General features: G+C 52.0%; 8 protein-coding genes across 8 annotated transcripts; 5 read left to right on the forward strand and 3 right to left on the reverse strand.

Annotated features, from left to right (window-relative positions):
* Positions 1 to 18: 18 nt before the first annotated feature.
* N7509_007307 (uncharacterized protein) lies at positions 19 to 723 on the forward strand (the record flags this gene model as incomplete). Its single annotated transcript, XM_056631944.1, has 1 exon — positions 19 to 723. One exon carries the CDS (start codon positions 19 to 21, stop codon positions 721 to 723), a length of 705 nt encoding a protein of 234 aa, XP_056487495.1.
* A 268-nt stretch (positions 724 to 991) lies between these two features.
* N7509_007308 (uncharacterized protein) lies at positions 992 to 1,966 on the reverse strand (the record flags this gene model as incomplete). The annotated part of the gene is made up of 2 exons (XM_056631945.1): positions 992 to 1,699; positions 1,763 to 1,966. 2 exons carry the CDS (start codon positions 1,964 to 1,966, stop codon positions 992 to 994), a joined length of 912 nt encoding a protein of 303 aa, XP_056487496.1.
* Positions 1,967 to 3,204: 1,238 nt separating this feature from the next.
* On the reverse strand, positions 3,205 to 4,089 carry N7509_007309 (uncharacterized protein; the record flags this gene model as incomplete). The annotated part of the gene is made up of 2 exons (XM_056631946.1): positions 3,205 to 3,575; positions 3,777 to 4,089. The coding sequence occupies 2 exons, from the start codon at positions 4,087 to 4,089 to the stop codon at positions 3,205 to 3,207; spliced, it is 684 nt and encodes a 227-aa protein (XP_056487497.1).
* A 338-nt stretch (positions 4,090 to 4,427) lies between these two features.
* N7509_007310 (coiled-coil domain-containing protein MAD1) lies at positions 4,428 to 6,689 on the forward strand (the record flags this gene model as incomplete). Its single annotated transcript, XM_056631947.1, has 3 exons — positions 4,428 to 4,572; positions 4,636 to 4,787; positions 4,848 to 6,689. 3 exons carry the CDS (start codon positions 4,428 to 4,430, stop codon positions 6,687 to 6,689), a joined length of 2,139 nt encoding a protein of 712 aa, XP_056487498.1.
* A 668-nt stretch (positions 6,690 to 7,357) lies between these two features.
* On the forward strand, positions 7,358 to 8,261 carry N7509_007311 (glutathione S-transferase family protein; the record flags this gene model as incomplete). The annotated part of the gene is made up of 4 exons (XM_056631948.1): positions 7,358 to 7,436; positions 7,511 to 7,557; positions 7,608 to 7,645; positions 7,709 to 8,261. The coding sequence occupies 4 exons, from the start codon at positions 7,358 to 7,360 to the stop codon at positions 8,259 to 8,261; spliced, it is 717 nt and encodes a 238-aa protein (XP_056487499.1).
* Positions 8,262 to 8,617: 356 nt separating this feature from the next.
* On the reverse strand, positions 8,618 to 11,740 carry N7509_007312 (uncharacterized protein; the record flags this gene model as incomplete). The annotated part of the gene is given in 9 exon segments (XM_056631949.1): positions 8,618 to 9,751; positions 9,811 to 9,916; positions 9,975 to 10,054; positions 10,107 to 10,337; positions 10,349 to 10,488; positions 10,556 to 11,271; positions 11,344 to 11,429; positions 11,521 to 11,613; positions 11,705 to 11,740. 9 exon segments carry the CDS (start codon positions 11,738 to 11,740, stop codon positions 8,618 to 8,620), a joined length of 2,622 nt encoding a protein of 873 aa, XP_056487500.1.
* A 319-nt stretch (positions 11,741 to 12,059) lies between these two features.
* N7509_007313 (putative cell division protein kinase (Ctk1)) lies at positions 12,060 to 13,522 on the forward strand (the record flags this gene model as incomplete). The annotated part of the gene is made up of 5 exons (XM_056631950.1): positions 12,060 to 12,115; positions 12,181 to 12,283; positions 12,347 to 13,210; positions 13,280 to 13,435; positions 13,490 to 13,522. 5 exons carry the CDS (start codon positions 12,060 to 12,062, stop codon positions 13,520 to 13,522), a joined length of 1,212 nt encoding a protein of 403 aa, XP_056487501.1.
* Positions 13,523 to 14,868: 1,346 nt separating this feature from the next.
* Positions 14,869 to 17,076, forward strand: N7509_007314 (SH3 domain protein; the record flags this gene model as incomplete). The annotated part of the gene is made up of 3 exons (XM_056631951.1): positions 14,869 to 16,069; positions 16,144 to 16,301; positions 16,360 to 17,076. The coding sequence occupies 3 exons, from the start codon at positions 14,869 to 14,871 to the stop codon at positions 17,074 to 17,076; spliced, it is 2,076 nt and encodes a 691-aa protein (XP_056487502.1).
* Between the last annotated feature and the right edge of the window lie 352 nt (positions 17,077 to 17,428).

Genomic DNA, 17,428 nt, shown 5'->3' on the forward strand with positions numbered 1-17,428 from the left:
ACTTCATACACCTTCAATATGGATCTCCAGGGCACTCCTCTTCCTCACGGCACCCGCAGCACTAAGGTCACCACCGACCCTCTTGCCTCTCAGCAGCCCATTGAGGAGCCTTCAGGCCCTGTCGCCAATGACTCCCTCGCGGCTGAGTCCGTTGCCAAGGGTGGTGCTTTCTCCAACAACCGCGGCGCCGAGCCTACATCCTATAACAAGTCCTCTTTGAAGAACAGCAACTCCTCTGGAGCCACCAAGCTTCCCCCTGCCTCTGTTGGTGGTCTTCGTGATGACCGTGAGCGCCAGGAGAAGTACCCTGAAGCTCTCGGCGGCCAGGGTGATTTCCCTGGTGCCCACCTCTCACAGTCCGGCTACGTTGGTGGCCCGACCGCTGCTAAGCAGCAGATGGGTCTGGCAGATCAGACTCCTGCCAGCGGAAGCAGCCAATACAATGCCGGCCAGGCTCCTTCATACATCGCTGATGTAACCGATGGTTATCAGCACCAGAAGCCCGACGGCCGAAACATTCACGAAGGTGACTTCCACTCTCCCACTGCGAAGAATGCCAGCTTTACCACCGATATTGGCACCAGTGATGACCCTGGTCGCGCTGCTATCAACAAGTTCCAGCAGACTACCGCCACTAGCGCGCTGAACGCTGGTGTTCCTCGTCAGGAGCACGTTGGCAACCCGACTTCTTTTGAAGCTCTGGAGCGGGACCAGCGCGCTTAAAAAGGGCTCCTTTTTTTTACCCTTAATGCTTTATTGAATTCACCTGAGCTAGCAAGCGTTTTGTTAATCTAGCTAGCCCATGCCTGGAGCTGGGCTCACGATGGATTATGAGTGCATATCTTTACATGATGTAAAATATATTTACAAAAATTCGAAACAGTTACAAATTACTTTAACTACTCTGAACAAAGATCCATTGATCACCAATTAGCATAGCATATATACGCTTGATTAATTTATCGCCTAAATATTCCGAGTAAGTTCTGACTCAAATGACTCGATGATTGTCAACCTCCGATTCTGATTCCAAGTCCGAGGTGCTCGACATCAAAAGTGAACCTTCGTGATCGGGGCCCTCTGCCACAAGCATAGGGAATTCGACCGGATGTAGAGGCAATTTCGACATTTCACTATGTTCAGAAAGCTCATACTCTTCACTGTCATCATCTAACCCATCTTCAACGGAGCGTTGTCCTGTCTCATTCGCCTCATCATGTCCGTTCCACAAATAATTGCCAAATTCAACCAACCCGATTGCCAAAATCGCAACCCACACCAAGGCGAGAAGAACAATAACCGTCGTAAAAATACCGGGGAGCGGGAATGCTGGGAAAGACGCCGGGAAGAATTTCATAAGAGGGATGGAAACTCGATAAGAGAGAAACGTTATGTAGTGGCCGGACGAATATCTTGGTCCCGAAGAGTAGAATTCAGACTCGTATCCATGAATTGCATCATATGGTATTTTCGGATGGCCCAACATTTGGCCGTATTTCTTGTTCGTCACCTCGACCAAATTGATGGGGTCACTTCCAAGTTCATCGTCATAGCCGTAGAATTCATGTGAGTTGACCGAGATGGGTGAGACTGGGATCAGGACTGATACAACTGATTTAGCGGGCACATCGTCACCCGGGGTATACGAGTTGTCGAGTTCTTCCCCCTCAATGGCTGGGTCACTATTGACTGAGTTCGACTTCATAGAGTATCAGAAAAGTCGGAGCTTTGAACGATGGGCAGGAAAAGATGCGAAACTGACCAATTTGAATTTGGCCTGTGCTGACTCGAGAGACGAAAAGCTTCTTCCCTCATCATAGGGCGTACGCGCGTGTTGCGTGTTCGCATCATTGATATCACGACTCCCCACCCATTGCGATGATTGTATGGGATGAGATATGGCCGTATGCACACTTGTCAAAAGAAGCACAGTCACGGCCCAGGCCCGAGGACAGAGGGTTATCATCTTCAGCGGCACGGAAATAGTATCGATTATATTAAGGAGAGAATATGTTGATTATAGAACGAATGTCGGGTGACGCATGATATGTATGAACTATGCAAGAAAGAACGCCGAAGGGGAAAAAAGAGATCTTACATTTACGAGGCGACGTGGGCGTTTCTTATAATGACGATTTGGGGTAGGGCAACAGGGTGACCGGGGGACCTCCCGCAAGGGCTGCAGTTCTAGACGAGAAAGATACCACGTACAACCTACCAGACGCCAAAAATCTGGACAGAAAACTAAGTCTTGAATCTAGGAGGGGCGAGGCAGAAGATAGATGTATCCGGCTAGTTGGGATTTTTGAGTCTATTCTCCTTCTAATTGGTCAATTTTGATCTCATCTGTGGTGCGGTATGTAATTCTCCCCCTTGTTCGACCTTTTAAGAAATAAAGGGATTGATCAGATTCAGCAACCTGGAATGATAGCGCCACCGGCCTGATAGTTCGGGTCGGATGCAAGGCCGATCGGCTAGGTTCGACGCTAGCAATGGCCAGTGCGAGTTCCGTTTTCCATTATTGAAGCAATTCGGGACTTTTTTTTTTTGCACTCATTTTTATTTCTTTTCTCTATCTCCACCCGAAGTGGTGACACTGACACTTGGGATTACCAGCCGAGCTTTTGTTCACTGATCCCGGAAACTGATAGGCAAGTTCAATTACAACTTAGAACCCAGTGGCTGTGTAACCGTGCTGTCACGCTCTACCTGGCAAGTCAGATAGTAGTGCTATGTCAACAAAATGTCAAGCTGTGTGACTAGATGATTGCTTCGTGGTATCGTACTAAAACCAGCGAAATCTATGAAATGGAAATCAATCAAAACACTGCAGCACCGAGGCACGGACTGGGCCGCAGATTGCGCACATGGAATGTCATCCACTGACAAGCCAAATCGCATGGAGGCCCACTTAGGTAAGTGCCGTGTTTTGACAAGTACGATGGTAGTTTCAAAAGGATGTATGGGGTGATTTCTCATTGGGAATTCTTCCTGCCTTTTTTCATACACCGTTGATAGAACGCCGAACAGCAGAAAAGCAAACATGGTAAAAGAAATGATATAGAAACCCAAAGGCCGAACCCCCAAAGACATGCACAGTCCTATCAGACGAGAACCATAACCTGTACACAATACGTGAACCCACTAGCAAACCAGGAAGGTGGGTACAAAAGCGAAAAAGGACAAAGCAAGCAAGCAATCACCTTAAACGGTCAGCTTCTCGCACTCCTTCTTGGCAAGCTTGGCCAACTCCTCGAAGACTCCGCTGAAGTCCTCGCTATCGGCATCCTTGTTCTTGCCAGCCGACTTGGGGGTCACCATGACCACACTAGTAGGACGCTTGGTAGCGGCGGAGGCACCGAGCTCAGCGCGGGAAGTGACGAAAACGTAGGGAATACCGTGGTCTTCGCACAGAACGGGGATGTGAGAGATGACGTCCATGGGGGAGATGTCAGCGGCAAGAATGACGACCGCGGAGGGAATATCGATGGAGGCGTTAGCGGCGGGGATGGCGGACTTGCGGAGAGCCTTGACGACCTCCTTGACACCGCGCTTGAGAGACTTGTTGACGGCAGCTGTAAAATAAGAAATAGATTAGTGAATAGTTCAATTGGATGGCAATCCACATCGTTTTCCAAATATGCGTTCGATTTGCATTGCACTGGCCCTGCAGCATGTTGCAGAGGGAAGCAAGGCAAATTTACAAGCACAAACAGACGAGAAGATGACAGAAGCAAAAGATGATTCTTCCGAGGAATTGGGATTGATTGGCATACCCTTCTTGACGGTCTTGAGAACCTTCTTGGCCAGCTTGTCCTCAACCAGAGGGTTGGCGAAAGGCACAACAGCACCAACGGGGCGGTCGATGGCCATGGCATCAACCTCAACCTCGGCGACACCGGCAGCGGCGGCTTGGTCCAGTCCCTCGAGGACTTGGCTGGTGATCTCCTTCTCTACCGCATCGGCGAGAGCGGTCTTGTCCTTCTTTTCCTTCTTTTCCTTCTTGGGCTTGGCAACGCCGTCCTTTTCGGAACGCTTCTCCTTCTTCTCAGCGCGCTTCTTCTCCTTCTCGACCTTGTCCTTGCCCATTATGACGATTGTGTAAAAAACGGGGGCGTGAGGTGGTGGGGTGTGTTTGATGGTGTGTAGAGAAAAAAGTGCGCTGCGCAACTCTCCGAAATAATTTCTGAAGACGCTAGTCCCGATCCGGTAGCTCTGGTCGGATGACTAAGGCCCAAACATCCGCCGCAGTCGCCAGTGAGCTTTAACACACTTGAGACACTCTCAATCCTATCCTTTTGATTTAAGAACTCGAGTGCAAAGCGTGACTCCTCAAGGGGTTCGAGACAATTGGTCCGCGGCCGAGTCTCACTGACGCTCCTTGGACAGACAGGCCACATCCGCCATCACAACCACCGGGGCCCCCCATGGACCCAAGTCAGTCGACGCGACCAGCATCCCAGTTGGTTGCTGGGTTTGCCTCGCCCTCGACTCCAGCAAGTGGGCGAAGGTCGCTGAGGCAATCTACTCAAACTACCCATTCCCAACCTTTACCGCAACACCCATTGCGCGGTGAGGAACCATTCACCCATTAACAAAGACAAGACGCGACGAGACACTAATCTCGAGACACAGATGCGGAGAAGGATGAATTACGGGTGCAAGTCAGCACCCTGAGATACGAACTCGAGAATATCAAGCAAGAACAGGAACTACAAACCTTGCAACATGAGAAGGAGACTCGTGAGATTCAAATAAAGGCGGATGCGGACTTCCGAAAAGCGCAAGTACGTTATCCTCATCCTGACATTCTTCAATGTTCCTTCACTTACGGTGTTATTTAACAGGCAGCAGAGTCAGCATCGAATCGCGCCATCAACAAGAGCGAAACCCTGGCAAAGGAACTAAAGGAGGCACAGGAGCAGGCACTCACTGACAGGACGAGCCTCGAACGCAAAAACCGAACACTGCAGGATGAAAGACAAGCATTACAAGAGGAGCTAGACGATTCACAAGCACGTTTGTCCGACCAGGAGCGACACTCTAAGTATCAGATAAATGAACTGGAAACCGTTCGTGCATCTCTCCAAAAGACCATTGAGGAATTTCAAAATGATCTCCACGCGGCTCGCACCTCCCAGCAGACAACACAAGAAAAGTTGACTCAACGCGAAACCGAAGTTGCGGAGCTTGAGTCGGAGAACATTCGCCTGAAATCGGAGGGGAGCGATGCCGAAGAACTGGCCGTTCTAAAAAGAGAACTTTCTGAACAAGTCAGCCATATTCGCGAATTGGAGACGACGGGTCGGGAACAAGGCGCGGAACTACAATATCTACGGAAGGTCCAGAAGAATGTCGAGGTGGTCCAGGAGCAAAAGAGGTCACTCGAGAACCAGCTAATGGCTATGAAAGACTTGGAGGCCGAGGTCGGTACACTGCAGATTCAGAAACAGGTTCTCGAGGATGAACGGCAATCTTGGACCAGCCTGCTTGAAAACAACAATCAATCGGCTGAATTCGATTCTCCTGAAGCGGTTGTCAAAGCGCTGGCAGAGGCGCAAATTGAAGTGGCGACGCTGGTTGATCGACTTGGCACTGTTGATGCGCAATTCCTCGAGAGGGATGAAGCGATTAGGATCTTGGAGAATGATAAAGCTACCCTTCGCCAAGAAATCGAAAAGTTACGGGTCGCCTCTTCCTCTGCCAATGGCTCTAGTGCAGCCCCCGCAGCAGCTGAGGCTCGGGCTAAGTCACGGCTGGAGCGACAGCGTGTTCTGGCTGTCAAGGAAGTCGAATATCTTCGGGCTCAACTCAAGGCTTTCGATGAGGAGGAAATCACAATGAATGAAGACAAGAGCTATGACGAGCAAAAGGCGGAGCAGATTGCACAATTACAAAAAATTGTGGATGAGTACCGCAATGAGCTCCAAACGGCGCACGAGGAACTTTCCAAGAGGGAGGCGCCACCTCCGCCAGCTCAAGATGATGGCCAGGCCCGGGGTACCAAGCGCCCCTTGTCATCTGCAGAAGGCGAGGTCGACAGTGAACGTCTTTCTGTACTCACGCGGAAAAACCGCAAATTGCAGGAGGCCCTCTCTAAAGCAGAGCAGGCCACGACACTTGGACGTCGAGAATTGGATGCCGCCAAGTCTCAAATTAAGTCTCTCAAATCTAAGTCGCGCACTCGTGTTCTCGAACTACGCGATAATCCGACCGCCGAGGCCGAGAAGATCAAGATGTCCACATTGACAACACTACGTTCGGAGAACCAGGCTCTTCTCGCTCAGCTCCGCGGGGAGAACTCTGGCGTGAAAGCTGTCCCCGTAAGCACGCTTGACAGTCTCAAGCTTGAGATGCAGGACATGGATCGCGTCATTGCAGACAAGGAGAAGCGCATGCGTCGTCTCAAAGAAATCTGGACGGCCAAGAGTTCCGAGTTTCGCGAAGCGGTCGCCTCTCTCCTCGGCTTTAAACTTGACTTCCTCCCGAACGGCCGTGTTCGAGTGACTTCTATGTTCCATCTTTCTTCGGCCTACCGCCACGGCGATGGCGACGATCCCTCCAACTCCCGCGGCGCTGGTAGCATGGGTGATGGAGGTGAGAACTCCATCGTTTTCGATGGTGAGAACGGGACGATGAAGATCTCCGGGGACCGAATAGTCTTTTCGCAATGGAGATCAAGCATTTGATCAAGTTCTGGGTGGAGGAACGGAAGGATATACCTTGCTTCTTGGCCGCTATGACCTTGGACTTTTATGATAAGACGACCAGAGCGGCCCGGATCTAATGTGATGTAATCCGTTGTGCTTCGCTGCACTATGTCTATGTACCATATATGGCTGTCTGTATGAAGTCTACTTCAGAAGGCTACTAGTATAATCCAAACCCTGCCTCTTAGTCCGATTCACAGTCAGAGCCATAGTCACTTCACCCCACTTGTACTACTCTCCACCCTGTCGATGCAAATTTAAAGGCTACAGTCAGCTTCTAGCAACATGCACCACTCAACGATACGAGATGAAACTAACCACATCTCACTTAATGGCTTTTCCCAGTGAGAAACTAGAAAGAAGCGCCAAACCCATTTGCCCTGTGGTACTATTAGTTCTCTGAAACCACAATGCTTACTTTCCAGATTCGGTGCCCGACTGTCGGGGTTTGTTTGGCAGGATTTCGGCCATTAACCTTGGAAGTACGAGGAAGTCTACAGTACGAGTATCCACCACCGAAAGATCGGCATGATCTCCACCCGTGCTGATAAATAAGGATGCCCCTCCAATTGTTCATGGAATCCATCTCCTCATTGCTCAACTCCTTCTCAATTCAATTTACGCCCAGTAACTCCCAGACCTGAACCATGTCATCCAACCAGTACACGTTCTACGACCTTGCGAGCAGGTCGCCTGGTTCGACATGGACCCCTAACCCTTGGAAGAGTGCGTCGTCAATCAATACATAGTCAGGTCAAATCAATTGTGCAGCAATTTGCTAACATTGTATCACCTGATAGCTCGCCTTGTCTTAAACTTCAAGGGAATTGACTATAACACTCGCTGGGTACATTGAACAAACCAGCAACTACGACAATCGCTAATGAGTCACCCTAGCTGGAATACCCCGAGATCACACCGGAATTGGAGAACCAGTACGTCTACAAGTATACTAAAAAATATTATGTTGACATTATATTAACCTACTACCCTTACAGCCTTCCGCCTAACGAGAAATTCCCACGCTACACAATCCCAGCAATCATCACACCTGACGGGAAATACATGATGGATTCGCGTCCGATCGCAGAATACCTCGAAAGCAAACACCCCTCGCCCTCGCTCCACCTAGACTCCAGCATCGTGGATCAAGTCGACGCTCTCTGGTGGAAATACATGGGCGCCATCATGCCTATATTCCTGAACCAAGTCCCAAAGCGAATTCTCAACGACGCCAGCTTGGAACACTGGTACCGGACTCGCAAGGCATTTGTCGGGATGAGCGTTGAAGAGCTCGAGGAGACGAAGGGTGGGGAGAAAGCGTGGAATGAGGCAGAGCCCGTTCTTCGTGAAGCTACCGCTTCGCTGAAGCAGACTGAAGGGCTGTTCTTCTTGGGTGAGACTATAAGCTATGCTGATTTTATTTGGGGGAGTGTTTTGCTTTTTAGTGAGCGTATTGGGCCGGATTTCTTTGAGGAGGCTTTGAAGAGAACTGGTGACGCACAGGTGCATTTGGATCTTTTGAATGCGGTCCGACCTTGGTCTGTTTGAAGGCTTGTGGTGGTTGTGGAGTTGAGTTATGATGTATAAGTTTCAATAAACAAGAGAATATCCGATTCGAAAACTGTAAGACCGAGGTCTTCACAACGTACATACGCAAGTTAAATGCCTAGCTACAAGACCAAATTCACAAAAGAAACCAAAAGGCGCGCTATTTGCAAGGAACGGAAAGCCGATAGAAGGGCCATAAACAAGGGGAGGGGCAAAAGGGCAAACATTATCAATCATCCTCAGTCTTTTCTCTCCGTCTTTCCCTCGCATCTTCCATGATAAAGGACAAAATGTGAAGGAAACAACTCGACTCCAGACAGGGTATATATGAACAAGATGGATCACAAAAAACTTATTCAAGCAGCGACGTATTTTCCACCGACGAGCTTACGGACAGTTGGGAGTTCCTGCCAGGTAGCAGAGGGGGCCGGGCTCTGAGGCGCGGCATCGGAGAATGGATCGGCTTCTTTCGTGGACATGTCAGAGACAGATTGGCTGATTCCTAGGCGAGCACCGGTCTCATTGGTGCGGAGTTCGAACTTTGCCTCGACGTTACCCTTGCGAGGACCCGGGGTAGAGGTGGAGAAGCGCACAAGGAACCTGCCCTCTTCGCCGGAGCCGGGTGGCTTCACCTCCAGCTCAGGAATCCTCCAAGTGACCGAAGAAGTCTTGCGGCGGAAGCTGGCGCCCGAGTTCGGGTGCATGACGGCGCTGCTCGCATGGGCGACCGATTCGCGCGGCTGTTTGGTTACCTCATCCTCAGTGGAGGTGTCCAGGCCGACAGTCAACACGACGTTTTTCAAGACGATAGGGTCAGCAGATGGCGAGATGAATGCAGGGTTGAGGGAATAGAATATAATCGCGCTGGCTTGGAGCTCTTGTAGATTCCAGGCTGGCTTGAAGATAACTGGACAGTATGCTGATGGGTTATTAGGATCCAAGTGCAGCTGGTACTTGAAAGCGACAGTTGGGATTGGTCGAGTAATGCTGCCGAGCTGAATGTCGTATTCACCGCGCTTCTCATCCGCGGTGTCTCCGTGAACAAAGTGCGGGTTGGCGGCAACCTTTTCCAACACTGGGAAATTCTCCAGACGGATTTTCTGGGCGTCTGCTGTGGTCCCTGGGATTGGGTTGTGGGCCAAAGCCAGTTCTCCAACTACCATAGATTTGGTCACGCTGCCTTCAGAGAACCATGCGCTGACTGTTTCAATGATGGATGCATTCAGACCAGACTCATGGAGCTCAGGGTGAATAGTAGGGGCGGCCCCCTGGATTGTGTGTCCTGAGCGAATAGACGTGGTGTCTGACATAGCATGTTCCTCTGTCGCATTGCTAGGAGACGGGGCATGTCTGATTGGCGAGGACGGAGCGTACAATTCTGGTGCGGCTTGAGTTGCTGTCATTTCGGCGCTTGAGTTCGGAACGAATACCGTGTTTCGTACGTCACGACGGCCCCGAATAGTGCCTGCGTTCCGTCTCATCGGAGCTCGCTATGGAATGTATGAGTACGATGACCGTGGGAGTTTTGGTGTCACGGAGTACTGCTTACCATGCGCAAGGTGTTCGCCATGTCATCCATTGCCTGCTGGGCCTGATTTTCATCCTCAAAGATAGGTTGATCCCGAATAGTCAAGTTCATACCAGAATCCTCGAATCTGCGATTAGGGTTTCGTAAGTATAATGTCCTTAACCACAGAACAGGTTTTCACATACCCTGATGCTTCTCTTTGCGCACGCGTTATCTCGTCGACGGTTGACGGCCGTTCAGTGAATCCTTCGGAATCAACGTGGGCCTGGGAATCCAGTAAGCAAAGTTCTAAATCAATTTAGAGGAATGCCACGTACCTGAGTAGTGCCATTGCTAACTAGTCCAGCTTGGGCCTCTGGCGAAGTACCATTCATAGTGGTTGGCTCTGGCTGGGAAACTGGAGCAGGCACAGCGGCTTCCACCCCAGTACGATCCTGTGAAACACTGGGATTCCGTGCTGATTCCTCGGTCAAGGCTGTTCCTGGTCGACCCGATGAAGTTGTTGGCGGCGATTCCGGGATTTGCATATCCCTGGCGGACTCGCTTCTCTTGAACGGACCAAATGGACTTCGGTACTTTTCTCGGACTTCTTTTCATAACTTCCAGCTGATGGTCCGATCACACTTTTGCGACGGTTCATCACGGTGCCGAGTCGCCTCAAGCCACCCAAAGGAGTGTTCCTGGGAACTGCCTCGGGGGCTTCAACGCGGAAGTAAATTCATGTTAGTCACGTTTGACAAGAGTATAGATCGATTCAATGGCTTACCTGGTGGTGTTTGAAAAGCAGGGGTGGTCTCCGCTCTTGGGACAGGAGTTTGCACAGATTCCGATCGCTGGCTGGATGCATCATCCTGAAAGCGAGGAGGCTCAAGTGGCTCAGCGACAGGTGTCGAAACTGCAGCCGGAGTGGTAGGGGCCACAGGAGGAGCATCCGCCTGGGGTTGTTGTCTCCGCGATGGGACCGGCGAGAGAGGCACCCGATCCCCAGCGTGTTTGGCGGCGAATGTCTTGATCTCATCGGCGGTCTCAACGTTAAGAAGAACATTTAGACAACTTTCCGCGGCTTGCCGACCCCGCTCAACTTGGTCCACCTCATGTGTTTCAAGTTGTGTGAGGACATCGCGAAGATGGTTGAGTCGGCCCTCATCAGCGGCCTGGAGCTGCTCATAAACAAACGGTGCGCGGGAGTCCCATTGCTGGTTCATCTCCTCTGCTTCAGCCACCGCATTGGCTAGCTTGTCTGCGCCCTTCGTACCCTTGCCCTTGGCTTTGTCCACTTTCTTCTGCGCAGTCTCGACATTCTTGGCCAATCCAGCCAGATTGCTCTGGATTCCAGACATCGAATGCATGTCGCGGTTCTTGCTGCTGTACTCCCTGAGAGGCCGTTCCACGTCCTCCTCAATCTTGTTCGCAAGGGTCTCGTGCGAGACGGCTAGGGTTTCGGTGGCGTTGATAATTCGTTGCCAGGGGATTTGGAATATACTATAAGACGATTAGCCACTCTAATTGCTGCCAATCGGGCGACAGTGTCCTCTCCAAGACGATTCCACTCACCCCAGTGCAGCGCCATTGTCCAGTTGGGGGCGATGCGCCAGCTTTCGCAAGCTCTGGGCGTAAACCTCTTCCAAGCGACGTCGTTCCTGTCGGGTACAGGTCAGTATCACACCCCGCATATCCCAAGAATGTGAAATCGAACGGGATCTGGCGGAAACCAGACCTCGGCCGTCATACCTGGAGGAAGTCCGCGATATCCGTATGGATTTTGTTGATCACTCGAATGCGATCATTGAGGATGGTAGTTGCTTGATGGGGATGCAGAGTAGCCTAAACCAATAGAAACATTGTTTCCGCGGTCAGTGGGTATTCAGGTAGGACGAGGTTGAACTCGATGAGGTTCGTGAGGAGACAAGCATACCAGCAGCGCCGGGTACTCCTGCCGAGAGAGCTCCATGGTATCGCGATCAAAATTGTGTACAATCCACGAAGCGCATAATCAGATGAATGGGAGCACACAAGAAAAGAGCTTGGGAAGAGGATGCGGGGAATCAATGAATGCGGGAATCATAGGGTGTCGCCGAGGGCGGCCATGGGGATGGAATGACGATGGCCGGGAAGGGCGACCTTTGGGGCGGTGGCCAATCAGCGTGCCGCATCGCGTGACTCCTCAGCCCCGATTGCTCCAGTCACATGATACCTTGTCACCCGCGTTAGTTACTACACTACTACACTTTAACTAACGACTGGTTACTACTCTTCTGCATCAACACAACATGGACTGGAAAAAAGCCCTAGGCTTTACGGATCGTCTCAGGACTATTCAGTCGCTGTCAGTCAATTGAGTCCCAATGACCCCAATTGTGTTCTGTCTTCGTCATTCTCATATTATCGTAGTACATCCGCCTATCAACAGTCATCTTCGTCGGCTGCCTTCACCGAGGCTCAAGCACAGGCCAGGAAATGTGAAACTGCGTTCTACGACCAGGCTACCTCCAAGGTCCGTTGTTTTACATTGAGAGAGAGACAATCTTGAATTTCACACGCTCATGTTGGGCTTCAGGAAGAGTATGACCACCTGTGCCAACAGGCCATCGATGAGGCGGAGATATCCAAATCTTCCCCTCCGGCTACCATCAGCTCGGACCAACAACTAGATGTACTAGACGCAAATGCAGGTGCAGATGCAAATGGATCATCATCTATAGACCCGTCGGCCGGTCAACAGTTCGGTCAATATGCATCATGCTTCCATCATTTTGATGGGCTTCATTCTACCATTTATAAGTCAACAGCCAAGGATGGCACAGTACGAGCCGTCAAAATCACCATCCCGCATCTCATGACAGCTCCTCATGATGCCCCACGGGAGGCACGGTTACTTCGTGAAGCAAGCAGTGACAAGGTCATTCCGTTGATTGAGACCTTCACTCTCGATGGAGGTCGACTAGTGTTGGTCCTTCCTTTCCTGCGGTATGATTTTGAGCACCTGCTGCGACGGGATATGGTCACTGCGACGCAGACGCGACACATTCTGCGCGATTTGTTTCAGGCACTTGCTCATATTCACAAGCTCGGCATTATTCATCGGGATATCAAACCATCTAATATTCTGATGGACTCAGCCGAGGGCCCGGCCTACTTAGCCGACTTTGGTATCTCCTGGAAGGAAGGAGACCCGGGCTCCGAGCCGACCGACCAGAAGATCACAGACGTGGGGACTACATCCTACCGTGCCCCCGAGATACTGTTTGGGTATAGGGGATATGGGACCGCGTTGGATCAGTGGGCCGCGGGTTGTGTTGTGGCAGAAGCTCTTGCGGTCGGGCACGGGCAGCTATTTGATTCCGGGCCCATTGGGAGTGACTTGTCGCTCGTTTTCTCAATTTTCAAGGCGCTGGGGACCCCTGATGAGCAAAAATGGCCTGTGAGGATGAACCCCATCACACCTACCGACAGGAGATGACGACTCGAAACTAACAGGAAGTATACATAGGAGATACACAAGTTGCCGGACTGGGGCAAGGTGGAGTTCCACCCGTTACCCAGTCAATCTTGGGACGAGATCCTGCCGGGCACTTCCTCCAACGGGCGGGATTTAGTACGCCATTTGCTTTGTTATGAATCGCAGCAACGGTTTTCCGCTGAAGAGGTAAGCGACCGCGAGCGAGCAAAGTGGCTCGAGAACAGACGTTAATTTCAACAGGCCCTCCGACATCCTTACTTCTCCACACATTAATTTATGATGAGTTTTGAAACGCCTCTCAGCCACAAAAATTAGATGGAGTGGCGGCCGTGCATCAGCCTCGCGAGCCAGGCACAGGCACAGGCACAGGCACAGGCATTGCCGCATTGGCATTCATTTCCAGGGCTGAGGGTGGCAGGCAGTCAAGGTCATTAACTATTGAATCCGAAGGGGGAGAGGATCGCCTTCGCCTCAGGCAATTAATTTAATTATGGGGCTTGGAAGTATCCCCGACATTAAAAATAACCACCATGCGAAGGCAGGAATGGATCGAAGGGCAGGGCACACGAGTTAGGAATGGGACATGGCCTGTTGAATGTGATGTGATTTGACACCGCTTGGAGAGCCGAGGGTTCGCCGGGAGGCCCGGAAATTAGCCCTGCAGGGGACGGGGCAAATGATGATGGAGAGAGGACGGTGGTGAAACCGTAAGGAGTCTGTGCCCCGCGCAGGGTTCTTAGCGAAGCACGAGATGGGGGCCACGGGCCGGGGTATCATTGATCTCATTGATCTCATTGATCTCATCGCATTATTGTGTACTCTGTACGAGTACGGAGTACATGTGCATCATGATTAAAGGGATTGTGGCATTCCAGCCTTGATCACAAAAAGTCGATATGCGATCTGGATTCTGTGAATGTATCGAGTGGATCCTCTCCTCCTCACCCAATTGCCCCCAAGAAATTCCAATCCCAATCCAAATTTCCAGTGCGAGCAAACTAAAAACCGCCGAATGGCACAGCGAATGGCACAGTGAAGGGCACTGGGTCTGGGTCTCGGCCACCTCGTATTGGGGGTCCTCATTTCATGTACTAGTGTTACCAGGTACCGTTAGATATTGGACCACTTAGGGGACCCCAAATCCCAGATCTTCACTAAAATAGGTTAGCCTTGTATCTACAATACCAGTAAATACCGGGTCAGGGTCCCTGTTGCATGGGAACACTACTCGTACTCATCTGGGAACTCCGTTGGATCAAGAGAGATGCGAGGTGAGCCGGACTCTTCCTTCTGGTCCTTTCCCTTTTCTCCCTTCACTTTCTCACCCTCACCTTCCCCCCCGGTCATTCATTCCCTACGGCCTGGAAGTCGTTGTCCCTTCTTTTCTCTCGACTGGTTATCGGCGGCGCTTGATATCCGGTTGTCCATTCTTTCTATCCACATTCCGCATAACGCGAGAGCTGTGCTTACTGACCACGGACGCGGTGCTCGGAATCACCCGACTCGCGTTGGAATCCTGGCCTGGTCCCAGTTTACTACTCTCCTTCTCTCTTTAGGAGCGATTGTCGCTTCAACTTCTACTGCTTCGCGATCGATATCAAGAAGCATCATCTTTCAATATGGTGCACGGGCATGCACACCACAACATCCACCGCCCGCCCAGGCCCTCGCCGAGCGGGCTCTGGAGGGGGCCCTGGACGGGGCTCTGGAGGAACGGGGATTCGGCGATGATGTGGTCTACGTTTACAAGACCCTGTCCCAGGACTTTGAAGGTGCGGTGGGGGGGTTTCAAGACAATGATGGGCGGTGATAACAATGACGATGATACTGCGACTGCGACTGCGACCAAGAACAATCAGGGTGTTGGTGCTGCCGTGGCTGGAACTAAGACCACCGACAATGACCAGCCCACTGCTACGGAGAAGCCAACAGCAAAGGAGACTAAGCATACCGAAGACAGCACCACCAAGGAAACCGAGAAGGATACCTCGACCAAGACTACTGCGAAGGAAACTGAAAAGACCATGGATACCACAAAGGCAGAGGCAACCAAGACCACCGAGCACAATTCCGCTACGCAAACCAATGCTGAGACACAGAAGACGTCCTCCTTCATCACTTCTGCCAGCACTACCGCCGATCCTAGCACAGATATCAATGCTTTGGCCGCCACATCAACTGCATCGGCTACAGACTCCGCCGCGAGTGCCTCGCCTACTACCAGCGCTGCATCCGAGGGAATGTCCTCTGGTGCCAAGGCTGGTGTTGCCATTGGTGTCATTCTGGGTGTTGGTGTTTTGGCCGCCTTGATCTTCTTCTTCATCCGCAAGAAGAAGCAGAGCAAGGAAGTCGCTGAGCCTATGGACGAAAAGTCATTCGGTCTCCCGCCTCCTCCGCCTCCTATCAAGCCGTCGACTCCTTCGACGCCCCCGGTTCTCAACGTTCGTCCTGTCACTCAATTCGCCCCGGATCTGAGCAACGGTGCTTCTTTCAACCCTGCCACTGCTACCGCAGCTGGTGCTGCAGTTGGTGCAGCTGCAGGTGCTGGAGCGGCTACTTCGCGTAACCTTACTGGCAACTCGCCTCCTCTCACTCCGCCCAAGTCTGCTAGTAGTAGCCAGAACCCGTTCAATGACCCCGTCAATCCTTTCAGTCCCGTTGATCAGACCCCTACTGCTAGTCCCACGGCTGCTGTTGGTGCTGGTGCTGGTGCCGCGGCTGTCGGTGCCGTTGGCGCTGCAGCCATTGCTTCTCAAGGATCATCTAATGAACAATCTCATCGCCCCCTTTCGTTTGAGTCTGACGCCCATTCGGTTCCTGGTACCTCCCAAGCCCCGTCAGTGCCGACGGAGAGTCGGTCTCATCTGTTGCTATGGCTGCTGGTGGTGCTGCAGCAATTGGCGCTGCAGGAGCTGCCGGTGCTGCTGGTGCCGGTCCTGGTGCTGATAATGTTCACCGAGTTCAAATGGACTTCAATCCCTCAGCGGAGGATGAGATCGGTCTCCGCATCGGTACGCTGGTGCGAATGCTTCATGAATACGACGATGGATGGGTGAGTTTTTCCTGTTTAAATCCAATTCCTTCGAAATACGTACTAACCCCCCATCAAGGCTCTTTGTGTTCGCCTCGACCGTTCTCAGCAAGGAGTGGCGCCACGATCATGCCTTTCTGCCCGCCCTGTGAAGCCCCGCCCACGTCCACCCCCTGGTGCAGGCCCTGGCCCTGGCCCTCGCGGCCCGCCGATGGGTCCTAACGGTCGCATGCCTCCTGGTCGATTCTACCCCGGAGATGCACGCCCTCGATCCCCTGGTGGTCCTGGATACGCTGGTCCACCACCCCAGCAGCGCCCTTACCCCGGAGGACCACCCGCGGGATTCCCGGTTCCTCGTTCAATGTCTCCTGGTCCTCGTTCAATGTCCCCTGGTCCACGAGCCATGTCTCCCGGTCCACGATCAATGTCTCCCGGTCCACGATCAATGTCTCCAGCTCCAGGACGCCCTGGTCCACGTTCCATGTCGCCAGGTCCTTCGGCCATGCCAGTACCTCGATCCATGAGCCCTGGTCCCTACGGTCACCCTGGCATGCAGCGTCCCGCCATGCCTGCTACCCAGCGCCAGCGCAGCAACAGTGCTGGTAATATTTCTCCACCCAACGTTGGCGCTGCTTTCCCTCCCAAGCCGAGTCCTTTAGCTGCAGCGCCTCCTGCCCCGGCGCCTACCAGTCAGCTCCCTGCCATTCCAGCCTCCGCGCCTCCCGCGAGCTCCTCCCCTCCTATTTCCCCTCAGGGATCCATCAACCGGAAGCCTGTCGGTAGCCAGGAGGCCTAGGTGTGCAACTCGTGAATGAGGACTTGCCCAAGAACATAGACATAGCCTTGTCCTGACAACCTTCCCCGCTGGACGGAAGTGAGCCTGCCTAGTACGACTCCGTGACGAAATTCCTACCCCTTACATACCACTGTCAATTTCTGTTTTATTCTTTTATTTTCGTCGATCCCATCTTACCTGTGTTTTTAACTTGTCGTTGATGGCTTCCTGGCACCAGAAATAAATGTGTCTCGAAGTTGATTGCACTTACTTACATGTCTGCCCTGCCTTATTTTCCCCATCCCCTTTCTCTTCTACACTTTAACTTTTTGGCTTCTGCATTTGAAGATTGTTCCTCCATCTTCTCCTTTTC

Source organism: Penicillium cosmopolitanum (assembly GCF_028827165.1).
Source record: "Penicillium cosmopolitanum strain IBT 29677 chromosome Unknown utg000008l:1.0-4398992.0:1.0-4402845.0, whole genome shotgun sequence".
Classification (NCBI taxonomy): Eukaryota; Fungi; Ascomycota; class Eurotiomycetes; order Eurotiales; family Aspergillaceae; genus Penicillium; species Penicillium cosmopolitanum.